Genomic DNA, 14,879 nt, shown 5'->3' with positions numbered 1-14,879 from the left:
TTCCTCTTTACATGTTATGAGTATTTTGACAGCGCCTTATCTTAAGTAAAGCTTTATAAACTTGAACACTGAGATAATATAATTTTTTCCCTGTGAACTACTTTTCCACGTATAATAAAGTAGAAGAGTCCATATTAACACAGACTCAATTCTGCTTCGATCTTTCAGAGCAAAGGACTCCAGGTTTTACTGTGAATCAATACCATTCTGTTCTCTGCAACCATTTAATTTGGATTTTTCACAGGCAGAAGAGACAAGGGTCAGCAGTCAGTCCACTGTGGTGAACAGGGAGTATGGTTTATAAGAATATTCACAACAGATTTTCAAGGGAAACAGGAAGGAAGAACTACACAGACAGGCCTACCTCCCGGCGCACCATGCTGCATTCCGACTGGTCCAGAAGAATGTTAACCACCGTTCCCCAGAGCCCACCAGAAATGTTTTGACAACTGTTTGCCAAGGCCACACAGCCAGTTTCAAGGGTGGTTAGTGCTGATCCTAATCCCAATGAAGTGAACCTCACCTGTCAAAGTAGAGAAAACATTGTGAAATAAAAAAACCTGATTCCATAACATGGGTTCTTAATCTTTCTGGTACATAAAATACCAAATTCTTATGACATTGTCTTGGCAATCCTAAATTATAAGACACAAAGAATACTGTAGTATAAATCTATGAAGGAATAAAAACTCTATACTTAGGTATAAATAATAAAAGCAAATATCACAAAAAGTCAAAACCAGGTATAAATAAGATTAAAAAAGCACAGTTCAAAAGCCTTTTTCGAGGGAAAGCATACAGTGCTTACATATCTTTTATGAACATGATTCTTGTTTATTTCTCATTTTTAAGAGGATACTATTATTTTGTTCCACCTTCCTTAATTTTTCAGTTTCTTTCAAACAGTTTAAACTTCTTTGAAATTCCTTTTCAAAAATAAATAACTGAATTATCTTTTTATAAGGCACTTAGTATTTTCCCCAAAATTATTTTAAAAGAAAAACGTTTCAAGTAAGATGGATATAATATGTTTGCCACAGTACTCCTGCTTCTCAAGCTATGTATTTTGGTGAACCTCCAAATTCTGATTACAAAATAGAGCTTCCCTGTGATAACCACAAGGTAACAAAAAGTAATGCAGTCATAACATGGTGAAGCCACAAGTCCAAGTTCAAAGTGGCTAAAGAATGTACCTCTAGATGCTAACATTACATATTTTTAATATATATGGGCTTCCCTGATGGCTGAGATGGTAAAGAATCTCCCTGCAATGTGGGAGACCTGGGTTTGATCCCTGGGTTGGAAAGATTCCCTGGAAGAGGGCATGGCAATCCACTCTAGTATTCTTGTCTGCAGAATCCACATGGACAGAGGAGCCAGCGCACTACATACAGTCCATGGGGTCACAAACAGTTGGGCACGACTGGGCAACTAAGCACAGGACATTATCAATATATACTCAAAAATTTGCTAAGAGGGTAGATCTTACGGTAAGTGTTCTAATCACAAAAACAAACAGTAAAGAAGACAAAATGAAACTTTTGGAGGTGAAGGACTGGTTTATGGCATTGATTCTGGATAGGTATATTTCACAGGCATATATTTATCTCTAAATTCATGAAATTGCACACATTAATTATGTATAGAATTTTGCATGGCAACCATACCTCAATAAAGTGGTTTAAAAAACTAAGATCAGTAGACAAATGGCAAAACAGGAAAACTCATTAATATAAAACACTGCAGTGTAGTGTTATAATTCTATTAAATGATACTCAAATGTCACTTGGCCACTATTCCTCTAAACTGTTCAAAAATGGCTGGACTTCTCCAGTAATTTTTTCACTGTTCTTTATAAATCTGATTGATAGATTTTATAATACTTCCTCTATTTTTAATCTGCACTCTGAATTTGGCTGAATATGGGGGTGCCATGAACTGAATTATGTACCCCCAAATTTTGTATGGGGAAGCCCTAACACCCAGTGTATCTGAGGATAGAGCTTTTCAGGGGGTGATTAAGGTTAAATGAGGCCATGAGGATCGGGTCCTAATCTGACAGTACTGGTGGCCTTATAAGAAGAGGAAGAGAGAAAAAGTGCTATGGGCATGAAGTGAAAAGGGAGCCACGTGAAAGCCAGAAAGAGCCCTTGCCAGACCTGACTACATGGGTGGACAACCTCATCTCCAACTTCCCGCCTCCAGACGTGTGAGAAAATAAGTATCTTTGTTCAAGCTAACCAGTCTATGGTGTTTTATTATGCAGCCCAACCTGCTTGAGATAGGGGGTAAATACAGCTTAAGGTTTAGTCACTAAAATAATCTCATTTTGGAAAATATGAACATGTATATACATGTGTGTTTTGCTTTATCTGTTCTCTAATCCACACATAATAGACTCGATTCTCCTTCACACTGACCTCTGGGTCTCGGTCAACCCACAACGGAATCAGCCAAGCCAATCCCTGCTGAGTGGGAGCATGGTCTTCACTCTGACTCCCCAAAGGCAAGAACCAAAGTGACATCCACCCCTAGAATGGAAAAAGGGAACAGAAACACACTAGGTAAGTTTCTAAGGAAAAAAACAGAATTTAAAATATCTGAATTTTAAAAAGCAAAACAAAGTAAAAATCTTATATGTAAGACTTGGCTTTAATTCATTATTTAGCCAACATACGACAAACAAAAATCTCAGCTCCTCCTTAAGAAGTTACACATGTCCCTTTTCTCTTCAGAACTGCTATTTTCCACGTAATTTAGACAAAAATGCAGTTCTCCAGTGCATGCAGATTTCAAGCAAAATAAAAAAGTAAAATTCAGATTTGTATAATATACAGCTTCTAAGAAACTGCTCATTTAAAAATCATTTTTGTCTCCTAAAAAGGAGACATCAAAAGACATTTTTCTCGAGTAATCAGACAGGCCTGAAACCCATCAAGCACAGCACACTCCTTTCCTGGCAACCGTGGGAAGACAGGCGGCTGAGAGTGCGCTCACCGAGCTCTGGGCCTGGGCCATCATCTCATGCGACAAGTGGAGCAGGCAGAGAACGGTGCTCTTTGTGACACCTTTTCCCATGAAGGACATCGCATTTCCTCCTCGCTCCACGTAGAAGGATGTGATGACCTGAAAAGCAAATGCACACAATTCAGGGGCAGCTTTACTCTTAGAGGCTAAATATAGGCTAAATATATACCTTTCTGCTGACTCATCTGAGATGAACCCTAACCACGTAAAGTATTCATATATTATCATATTCTCAGTTTATATATTTAAAAATGGTTCAGAAGGTAAAATTTCGTTACAGGTATTGCATCACAAGTAAACATTCTTCATATAAAGCTTTTTTCCTTCGGAATTTGTACAAAGCACGTGTAGTATACTCTTAGGAGATTCTGTGATTTAAACTATGCTCATAACATATTTCAAGTATTATAATATCCTTTTGAAGTAAGGGTCCAGTTTATAAATACCTTGTTGAAAAGTATACTTAAGACATTTGCTAGCTATACTCTTACTAACTCTTACTAACCACCAGAGTTAGGCTAGGTTTCTAGAATTATGGTTCAAATGTAAACAGTTTCTCCATTGATAAGCCATCTTAGATTTCTATTCCATATCTAAATATGTATTAATTATTTAAATCATTGGCTGTCAGCTTTTTATCTCCCACATATCCAAGAGATTTAACACATTCCCATCAATAACAACAGAAGAAATGTTTCTTATTTGAAGCTATCTGCCCTTTTCTGGGCAAAGGTCCGTATAGTCAAAGCTGTGGTTTTTCTAATAATTATGTACTGATGTGAGAATTAGATCATAAAGAAGACTGAGTGCCGAAGAACTGATGCTTTTGAACTATGGTGTTGGAGAAGACTCTTGAGAGTCCCTTGGATTGCAAGATCACCCCAGTCAAGCCTAAAGGAAATCAATCCTGAATATTCATTGGAAGGACTGATATTGAAGCTCCAACACGTTAGACACCTGAGTCGAAGAGCTGACTCATTGGAAAAGATCCTGATGCTGGGAGAGACTGAAGCAAAAGGAGAAGGGGACGACAGAGGATGAGATTGTTGGATGGCATCACCAACTCAATGGACATGAATCTGAACAAACTCCAGGAGATAGTGGAAGACAGAGGAGCCTGGCGGGCTGCAGTCCATGGAGTCACAAAAAGTTGAACATGACTTAATGACTGAACAACAACAAACCTTTGTCTGAGAAGCTGAACCAGAATGAACACAGGGAGTTAGGAGACAGCCGTTTGAGGAAAAAGTCCTTCCATCAGATTTAGAAAATCCTTTAAAATATGTTATAGACTCTTCTGAAACATGTCTGTGTAAATCCTATAATGTCCCCCACATAGGGGTTCAATAAGTATTTGCTGACACTGAATAAAAATCCTCACAGCTTTCAATTCAAGCAAAAAACAATAACAAAAAAAAAAAATTCAAAGTGACAGAAGATCACAATTCACAAAATTTTAATTTAAAAAAGAATGCTAGAATGAAAAAATTTCACAATTCATATGGAAACACAAGAGACCCCCAATAGCCAAAGCAGTCTTGAGAAAGAATGAATCTGGAGGAATCAACCCTCCTGACTTCAGATTACATTACAAAGCTACAGTCATCAAGACTACAGTACTGGCACAAAACAGAAATATAAACCAATGGAACAAGAGAGAAAGCCCAGAGATAAACCCATGCACCTATGGTACCTTATTTTTAACAAAGGAGGCAAGAATATACAATGGGGCAAAGACATCCTGTTCAATAAATGGTGCTGGGAAAACTGGACAGCCACATGTAAAAGAATGAAATTAGAACACTTCCTAACACCATACACAAAGATAAACTCAAACTGGATTAAAGACCAAAACCTAAGACCAGAAACTATAAAACTCTTAGAGAAAAACATGGGCAGAACACTCGATGACATAAATCAAAGCAAGATCCTCTATGACTCACCTCCTAGAGTAATGGAAATTAAAACAAAAGTAAACAAGTGGGACCTGATTAAACTTAAAAGCTTTTGCACAGCAAAGGAAACTATAAGCAAGGTGAAAAGACAACCCCCAGAATGGGAGAAAATAATAGCAAATGAAACAACTGGAGAAAGGATCAATTTCCAAAATACACAAGCAGCTCATACAACTCAATACCAGAAAAACAAACACCACAATCAAAAAGTGAGAAAAAGACCTAAACAGACGTTTCTCCATAGAAGACATACAGATGGCTAACAAACACACGAAAAGATGCTCAACATCACTCACTATTAAAGAAATACAAGTCAAAACTACAATGAGATAACACATCACTCCAGTCAGAATGGCCATCATCAAAAAGTCTGCAAACAATAAATGCTGGAGAGGGAGTGGAGAAAAGGGAACACTTACACTACTGGTGGGAATGTAAACTGATACAGCCACTATGGAAGGAAGTATGGAGATTCCTTAAAAAACTAGGAATAAAATCACCATATGACCAAGCAATCCTACTCCTAGGAAGATACCCTGAGGACACCAAAATTGAAAAAGACACATGTATCCCATTTCATTGCAGCACTATTTACAATAGCTAGAACATGGAAGCAACCTAGATGTCCATCAACAGAGGAATGGATTGAAGTTGTGGTACATATACACAATGGAATATTATTCAGCTATAAAAAATTAATGCATTTGAGTCAGTTCTAATGAGGGGCATGAACCCAGAGTCTATTATACTTAGTGAAGTAAGTCAGAAAGAGAAAGATAAGTATTGTATTCTATACACGGAATCTAGGAAAATTATACTGAAGAATTTATTTATACGGCAGCAATGGAGAAACAAACAGAGACAGACTTATGTACATGGGGAGAGAAGAGGAGAGGGTGAGATGTATGGAAAGAGTAACGTGGAAACTCACATTACCGTACACACACACAAAAAAAGAATGCTAAGTATTTTTAGGTGCCAATATATTACAAAGGAAACACTTGTAAGTCAAAGCAGTCAAAACCAATTGTTATCAAATACAACAGAAAGATTTTCAATTCATCCACCCAAGAACTCAATGCTTTTACTCAGCAGGTAAACCGTTTAGTCTTATAATAGAGACTACTTTTTAGTTTGGATTTTTTTTAGCTCATGCAACAACGAAGATTAGTTTAAAAAAAAAAAAAGTATAAATATAAATCATGTTAGGTACAGCTTATTTAACAAAAGCAATTTATTTGTAAGATAACTTGGGGATTCTGACTTAAATTAGAATTTCCATAAACCAAATAATTATATAGTGTGTCTAAAAATGACATAGGTCTGGCCAGGGGATAAGCAGTTCAGTTCAGTTCAGTCTCTCAGTCATTTCCTACTCTTTGCAACCCTATGAACTGCAGCATACCAGGCCTCCCTGTCCATCACCAACTCCTGGAGTTCACTCAAACTCACATCCATCAAGTCAATGATACCATCCAGCGATCTCATCCTCTGTCGGCCCCTTCTCCTCCTGCCCCCAATCCCTCCCAGCATCAGGATCTTTTCCAGTAAGTCCACTCTTCGCTTGAGGTGGCCAAAGTATTGGAGTGTCAGCTTTAGCATCAGTCCTTCCAATGAACACCCAGGACTGATCTCCTTTAGGATGGACTGGTTGGACCTCCTTGCAGTCCAAGGGACTCTCAAGAGTCTTCTCCAACACCACAGTTCAAAAGCATCAATTCTGCACTCAGCTTTCTTCACAGTCCAACTCTTACATCCATACATGACCACTGGAAAAACCATAGCCTTGACTAGACGGACTTTTATTGGCAAAGTAATATCTCTGTTTTTTAATATGCTATCTAGGTTGGTCATAACTTTCCTTCCCAGGAGTAAGCGTCTTTTAATTTCAGTTTTCATTCCAATCCCAAAGAAAGGCAATCACCATCTGCAGTGATTTTGGAGCCCAAAAAAATAAAGTCTGACACTGTTTCCTCTGTGTCCCCATCTATTTCCCATGAAGTGATGGGACCAGATGTCATGATCTTAGTTTTCTGAATGTTGAGCTTTAAGCCAACTTTTTCACTCTCCATTTTCACTTTCATCAAGAGGCTTTTTAGTTCCTCCTCACTTTCTGCCATAAGGGTGGTGTCATCTGCATATCTGAGGTTATTGATATTTCTCCCAGCAATCTTGATTCCAGCTTGCACTTCTTCCAGCCCAGCATTTCTCGTGATGTACTCTGCATATAAGGTAAATAAGCAGGGTGACAATATACAGCCTGGACGTACTCCTTTTCCTATTTGGAACCAGTCTGTTGTTCCATGTCCAGTTAAAACTGTTGCTTCCTGACCTGCCTATAGGTTTCTCAAGAGGTAGGTCAGGTGCTCTGGTATTCCCATCTCTTTCAGAATTCTCCACAGTTTATTGTGATCCACACAGTCAAAGCCTTTGATAGTTAATAAAGCAGAAACAGATGTTTTTCTGGAACTCTTGCTTTTTTGAAGATCCAGATGTTGACAATTTGATCTCTGGATCCTCTGCCTTTTCCAAAACCAGCTTCAACATCTGGAAGTTCATGGTTCACGTATTGCTGAAGCCTGGCTTGGAGAATTTTGAGCATTACTTTACTAGCATGTGAGATGAGTGCAATTGTGCAATAGTTTGAGCATTCTTTGGCATTGCCTTTCTTTGGGATTGGAATGAAAACGGACCTTTTCCAGTCCTGTGGCCACTGCTGAGTTTTCCAAATTTGCTGGCATATTGATTGCAACTTTCACAGCATCATCTTTCAGGATTTGAAATAGCTCAACTGGAATTCCATCACCTCCACTAATTTTGTTCATAGTGATGCTTTCTAAGGCCCACTTGACTTCACATGCCAGGATGTCTGGCTCTAGGGGAGTGATCACACCATCATGATTATCTGGGTCACGAAGCTCTTTTGTGTACAGTTCTTCTGTGTATTCTTGCCACCTCTTCTTAATATCTTCTGCTTCTGTTAGGTCCATACCATTCTTGTCCTTTATCAAGCCCAACTTGGCATGAAATGTTCCTTTGGTATCTCTGATTTTCTTGAAGAGATCTCTAGTCTTTCCCATCCGGGCGTTTTCCTCTATTTCTTTGCATTGATCGCTGAGGAAGGCTTTCTTATCTCCCCTTGCTATTCTTTGGAAATCTGCATTCAAATGGGAATATCTTTCCTTTTCACTTCTCTTCTTTTCACAGCTATTTATAAGGCCTCCTCAGACAGCCATTTTGCTGCTTTGCATTTCTTTTTCTTGGGGATGGTCTTGATCCCCATCTCCTGTACAATGTCACGAACCTCCTCTGTCCATAGTTCATCAGGCACTCTGTCCATCAGATCTAGGCCCTTAAATCTATTTCTCACTTTCACTGTGTAATCATAAGGAATTTGATTTAGGTCATACTTGAATGGTCTAGTGGTTTTCCCTACTTTTTTCAATTTAAGTCAGAATTTGGCAGTAAGGAGTTCATGATCTGAGCCACAGTCAGCTCTTGGTCTTGTTTTTGTTGACTGTATAGAGCTTCTCCATCTTTGGCTGCAAAGAATATAATAAATCTGATTTCGGTGTTGACATCTGGTGATGTCCATGTGTAGAGTCTTCTCTTGTATTGTTGGAAGAGGGTGTTTGCTATGACCAGGGCATTCTCTTGGCAAAACTCTATCAGCCTGTGCCCTGCTTCATTCCGTATTCCAAGGCCAAATTTGCCTGTTATTGCAGGTGTTTCTTGACTTCCTACTTCTGCATTCCAGTCCCCTATAATGAAAAGGACATCTTTTTGGGTGTTAGTTCTAAAAGGTCTTGTAGGTCTTCACACAACCATTCAACTTCAGCTTCTTCAGCATTACTGGTTGGGGCATAGACTTGGCTTACTGTGATATTGAATGGTTTGCCTTGGAAACGAACCGAGATCATTCTGTCATTTTTGAGATTGCATCCAAGTACTGCATTTCGGACTCTTCTGTTGACCATGATGGCTACTCCATTTCTTCTGAGGGATTCCTGCCCGCAGTAGTAGATATAATGGTCATCTGAGTTAAATTCACCCATTCCAGTCCATTTCAGTTCGCTGATTCCTAGAATGTCGACATTCACTCTTGCCATCTCTTGTCTGAGCACTTCCAACTTTCCTTGATTCATGGACCTGACATTCCAGGTTCCTATGCAATACTGCTCTTTACAGCATTGGACCTTGCTTCTATCACCAGTCACATCCACAGCTGGTTATTATTTTTGTTCTGGCTCCATCTCGTCATTCTTTCTGGAGTTATTTCTCCACTGATCTCCAGTAGCATATTGGGCACCTACTGACCTGGGGAGTTCATCTTTCAGTGTCCTATCGTTTTGCCTTTTCATACGGTTCATGGGGTTCTCATGGCAAGAATAATGAAGTGGTTTGCCATTCCCTTGTCCAGCAGACTACATTCTGTCAGACCTTTCCACCATGACCCATCTGTCTTGGGTGGCCCCACATGGCAAGGCTTCGTTTCATTGAGTTAGACAAGGCTGTGGTCCATGTGATCAGATTGGCTAGTTTTCTGTGATTATGGTTTCAGTGTGTCTGCCATCTGATGCCCTCTCGCAACACCTACCATCTTACAGGGGATAATAAGCTATAGGTAACTGCTACATGACTATTCTTTCTGCATATGTGTATGTTTAAGATTTTCCATAATTAAAGGCTTAATATTTTAAGGGGCTATTTTTAGAAGTAAGAAATCTGAATGATTCACTGGAGACAGCTATATTATCGTGATTTTAGTTTTGGCTTATGATGGACAAGTTAAGAACTTTGATGGTTATCTCCTTTCAACTTGACTTATTGTCAGATACCCAGAATTGCATTTCATATATAATTTTTAAGGATTTATCATATTTATTCACGTATCATAATGAACCATGCTTAGTCTAAAAGCCTCATTTCCCAACCACAAGAGGCAAATACTCGCATTAAAATTTCACTATGCAGAAACAAAATATCTAACAATGAATTGTATTTCCCATCTGAAAAGGAATCAGCTTTAATTAAGCAAATCATTTGGATCAACAATGACTTTGTTTCGATGTCCATTCACATAAACATTATTTTAGTTTCTAAAGTATCAATTTCAGTTCAGTTCAGTTCAGTCACTCAGTTGTGTCCGACTCTTTGTGACCCCATAAATTGCAGCACGCCAGGCCTCCCTGTCCATCACCAACTCCCAGAGTTCACCCAGACTCACGTCCATCGAGTCAGTGATGCCATCCAGCCATCTCATCCTCTGTCGTCCCCTTCTCCTCCTGCCCCCAATCAATTTAGTCAGTAGTAAAATAAAGAGACCTGTTTAGCTAGTTAAGCAAGCAGAAGAACCCAAATAAGATTAAATATGTATTACTGTCCTGTCATTTAAGGTAAAGATATTCTTCCCAAGATGCTATATTGACATGAAGATAAAACGCATTCCTCTGTTTATTCCAAAGCTTTGTTATTAAGGTTTTCAAAAAACAAGGATCATACTTTTAATCTATTCCTTAGCTGTGCTGATTTTCACTACCGCAAATACAACTGAGCTTAGAATGATATTATTTTCTTTTTGCCTTGACTTCTTACCTAGAACTAAACCTTTTTGTTCTTCAATAACATAGAAAGCTCATTTTAATTTCAGGTGTTTGAAACACAGGCGTCATCTGAAGTCTCTCCTCTTACACAGCTTTTACAAACAAAAAGCACTTCTGATGGTTTCTAAATATAAACAGCAAAATATTTCTTCAGTTACTGCTACAGCAGGTCCTCACCTATCCCTGATTTGAAACTGACAGAATCACCTCATAGAGGCGATGTGTTCCAAAAGGTTGATAAATGGAGTATTTATACATTGCATTATAAATAAAGCTATAAATTAGATACTTGTAAGTCAGTTCAGTTCAGTCACTCGGTCGTGTCTGACTCCTTTCAACCTCATGGATTGCAGCATGCCAGCCCTCCCTGTCCATCGCCACCTCCCAGAGTTTACTCAAACTCATGTCCATCGAGTCGGTGATGCCATGCAACCATCTCATCCTCTGTCGTCCCCTTCTCCTCCTGCCTTCAACCCTTCCCAGCATCAGGGTCTTTTCAAAAGAGTCAGTTCTTCGCATCAGGTGGCCAAAGGATTGGAGTTTCAGCTTCAGCATCAGTCCTTCCAATGAATACTTGTAGACTGAATTATATTAAAAGCATTGGAGGAGTTGACTTTTTAAAAAACATTACGGTAAGTATTTACTTAATATATCTGTTCTAAACTTTCATATATTTCTGACCATAGACACCTTTAAATATGGGGGGTGTGTGTGTGTGTGTATGCTTAGTCATGTCCAACTCTCTGTGACTCCATGACTGTAGCCCACCAGGCTCCTCTGTCCATGGAATTTTTCAGGCTAGAACACTGGAATGGGTTGCTGTTTCCCACTCCATGAATATGAAATAACTACTTAATACACTGACACTTTGCTCCCTTTCAATATGTATAATTACTCAAAAAATATTTTGTTAAAGTGACTGTAACAAATTTTACATTATAGTCACATTAAATTTTATAGGACAGCTGGGAGTATTTAAAATTTTGAACTTTTTTTAAAAAGTAAGATGTACTTTTGGAAACAAATCCTAGATAATATCATCTGAAGTATGACTTACAAAAGTATTAATAAACACAAATAAACAAGTTACCCAAATAAAGGGGCTTAACTAAGTGTAAGCCTTACTTTTCTTAAAAATGAGTTTATTCATAAAAGTAACCTTACTTACACATTTGCTAATAAAAATCATTAAAACATTTAATCATGATGAGCCATAAATAATACTCGAGGAGATAGTGAAGGTCAGGGAAGCTTGGCAAGCTGCAATTCATGGGGTCACAGAGAGTCAGACAGAACTGAGCGACTGACCAACAACAACATAAACAGTAATAATCTACATTAAATACAGTAGCACCCACAGTGCACTTCATACTGTGCCTGGCACACACTGAGTGATCAATAAACCGTGAATAGCCATGATCTAGGGTTGTACTATTGCTATTTACAGTCAGTGGCTATTTTTACTTACTTCGAGGAGACCTGACAAGTATTTCCCACAAATGTCGAGTGGCTTTGTCAGAGGAGAGTGTGCGCTCCACCCCGGACACGCCGTGAGGTGGGCCATCCCCCGCAAGGTCCTCTCAAGGGACGGTAGGCCATAGAAGTGAGGAGCGTCCGTGACTCTCAGACACTGGAGTAGTTTCAGGGCCAGCTGTGTTTGGAAAACGTAAAAAAGCTCCAAGCATTTCCTGTGTATGTGAAGAAGGGAAAAAATTCAACCACAGAACAAATGTAATGGTTTTAATGGGCTTTCTTACTGGTGGTAGAGGGTTACTAACAATTCACTGTATCAGAAAAGTAGGAACTAGTCGAAACGGCATAAAATACTCCCTCTTAAAACAAGTCTTTCCAAGGAAAACATAGTGAATATACCATCCAGAATATATAATGTAAAATACAGGTAACAATTACACTGAAAAATGCATAAGTGGGTATCAGTATTGACAACTGATAATGCAACTGAAAGTTAACACAGAATTACCACATGAACCCACAATTCTAGTCCTAGGTATACACTCAAGAACTGAAAACATATATTCACATGGAAATTTGCAGATGAATGTTCATAACACCACAATTCACCACAGTGAAAGGAGGACTCAGTGTCTACCAGCAGGTGAACAGATAAGCAGAACATGGCATATCCGTCCATGGACTATCATTTAGTTGCTGTCATCTGCTACAACGTGCACAGACCTTGGAAACATGATGCTAAATGAAAAGGTCACGTATTGTCTGACTCCAGTTATATGAAATGTCCAGAATACACAAATTCATAGAGAAAGAAGATTAATTAATGGCTACCAGGGGTCTGGGTAAGGGTGAATGGGGACAGACTGCTCTGGGGGTAATGAAAATGTTCTGGAATTAACCAGTGATAGTTGCACACTGGATATATATCAAAACCCACTCAATTGTATACTTTAAAATTAAAATTATGAATTTAAAATTATGGTTAAAATTATGAATGTAAAATTTTTAAGTCAGAGCTATAGACATACATTTGAAAATCATCAGTGCAAAAAGTTGTAAAGTCATAGAAATGGGTATGACTGTTCAGTCAGATGTGTAGAAAAGTAAGAGAGAACTAAGACCTAAGTAAAAGTCAAAGTGTTAATCCCTTAATTGTGTCCAACTCTTTTGTGTGTGTGTGTGTCCAACTCTTTGCAACCCCGTGGACTATAGCCCGCCAGGCTCCTCTGTCCATGGAATTCTCCAGACAAGAAGACTAGAGTGGGTTGCCATTCTCTTCTCCAGATCTTCCTGGATCTCCAAGAATCAAACCCGGGTCTCCTGCATTGCAGACGGCTTCTTTACCATCTCAGCCACCAGGAAAGCCCCAAGAACTAAGCCAAGAGACAACAAAATAGTGCGCGCGCGTGTGTGTGAAATTACAATCAGGACTGATATAAAAACAGACCACAACAACTGATTTTTACTGAAATCTTTCCTCCTCTTAATTTGAAACAAGTGAAAAGACTCTTTGGAAATCAAAAGAAAACTAGGTTCTACATAAATGTCCCCAAACCTCCAACGATCCCAATGGTACCTGTCAGTAACAGCCTCAAAACTGAGCAGCAAGGTACTAAAGAGAGCAATCAGCTCTTTCTGGAGCTGCTGCCTGACCGCAGTGCGGACATCATCTGTTTCCTCTCGTGTCTGGGACTCCGTCAGAACCAGCAGGTCCAACAGTGGATTTGGACTCTAAAAAATGAAGTTTGTAAAACATGTATTTACTCTCTAAAGCTATATGTTGTTCCCCTAAAATGTTGGGGTTTTTTTGTTGTTAATCATGTTCTGGAGAAACTAAGACTTAATAATTTAACATAACACTTAATAATTTAACTCTTGTAGCATGATATTAGAGAGTAAATTCTCCTTGAGTTACTTTGCTCATGTTTAAAAGTATTATTATTTATAACACTAGGGATGATAATATATAAGACAAGATAAAAAGCTTTCTAAAGCAGCTTTAATACCATACAAAGTCAAACAAATACCAAAAATCCTTTTCTAAAACTGCATTAACATTACAGTACCATCATTTACAACTCTGAAGAAATTTCATTTTAAAAACTATGAATAAATTATGGAATATATATCAGTACTAATGACATACTATAAAATTCATAATTATTGAAATATAAAGTTTTAATTGACTATACTTGCACAATTTAGGTAAATATATTTTAATTTTTCTACTGTTATATACTATTTACAGCCTTATTTACAAACATTCAACTATTGTACAGCTTTTCAAGAAAAGATTCTAAAACTAAAGCCCGGTATATATCTGCTATTTTCACAAACCAAAGCCACCACAACTCCCAGTGTACAAGAACTCTAACAAAAGAAGGAGATTGTTTTAAAGGTTATTCTTTTCTTAAAATGAGCAAAAATATTATGAAGTTATAAAAAAGTATATAGATCAAAAATCAAGTTATGAAAAAACTCAGAGGAAAAGCTTTATAGAAATTATTTTAATAATATCTGATCTCTAAACTTATATGCAGAGTACATCATGAGAAACGCTGGACTGTAAGAAACACAAACTGGAATCAAGATTGCCGGGAGAAATCTCAATAACCTCAGATATGCAGATGACACCACCCTTATGGCAGAAAGTGAAGAGGAACTCAAAAGCCTCTTGATGAAAGTGAAAGTGGAGAGTGAAAAAGTTGGCTTAAAGCTCAGCATTCAGAAAACGAAGATCATGGCATCCGGTCCCACCACTTCATGGGAAATAGATGGGGAAACAGTGGAAACGGTGTCAGACTTTATTTTTCTGGGCTCC

General features: G+C 38.3%; 1 protein-coding gene across 9 annotated transcripts in view; it reads right to left on the bottom strand.

Moving 5' to 3' along the window:
• RTTN (rotatin) overlaps positions 1 to 14,879 on the bottom strand; it is a 123,313-nt gene that overhangs the window by 52,889 nt on the left and 55,545 nt on the right. For 8 of the 9 annotated variants that reach the window (XR_011563766.1, XM_070778677.1, XM_070778671.1 and 5 more), the window contains 5 exons: positions 13,635 to 13,789; positions 12,054 to 12,273; positions 2,998 to 3,126; positions 2,421 to 2,531; positions 365 to 523 (listed from right to left, as the gene is read on the bottom strand). Coding sequence is in view for 8 of the 9 variants with exons in the window: in XM_070778677.1 (XP_070634778.1) it covers positions 365 to 523; positions 2,421 to 2,531; positions 2,998 to 3,126; positions 12,054 to 12,273; positions 13,635 to 13,789 (774 nt within the window). In the remaining variant the exon portion in view is untranslated. The remainder of the gene's footprint in view (positions 1 to 364; positions 524 to 2,420; positions 2,532 to 2,997; positions 3,127 to 12,053; positions 12,274 to 13,634; positions 13,790 to 14,879) is intronic. The other variant, XM_070778674.1, reaches the window with a different exon arrangement.

The sequence above is a fragment of the Bos indicus genome, chromosome 24, assembly GCF_029378745.1.
Source record: "Bos indicus isolate NIAB-ARS_2022 breed Sahiwal x Tharparkar chromosome 24, NIAB-ARS_B.indTharparkar_mat_pri_1.0, whole genome shotgun sequence".
NCBI classification, from domain to species: Eukaryota; Metazoa; Chordata; class Mammalia; order Artiodactyla; family Bovidae; genus Bos; species Bos indicus.
The sequence above is the reverse complement of the archived record's forward strand: the minus strand, read 5'-3'. Positions and strand labels throughout refer to the sequence as shown.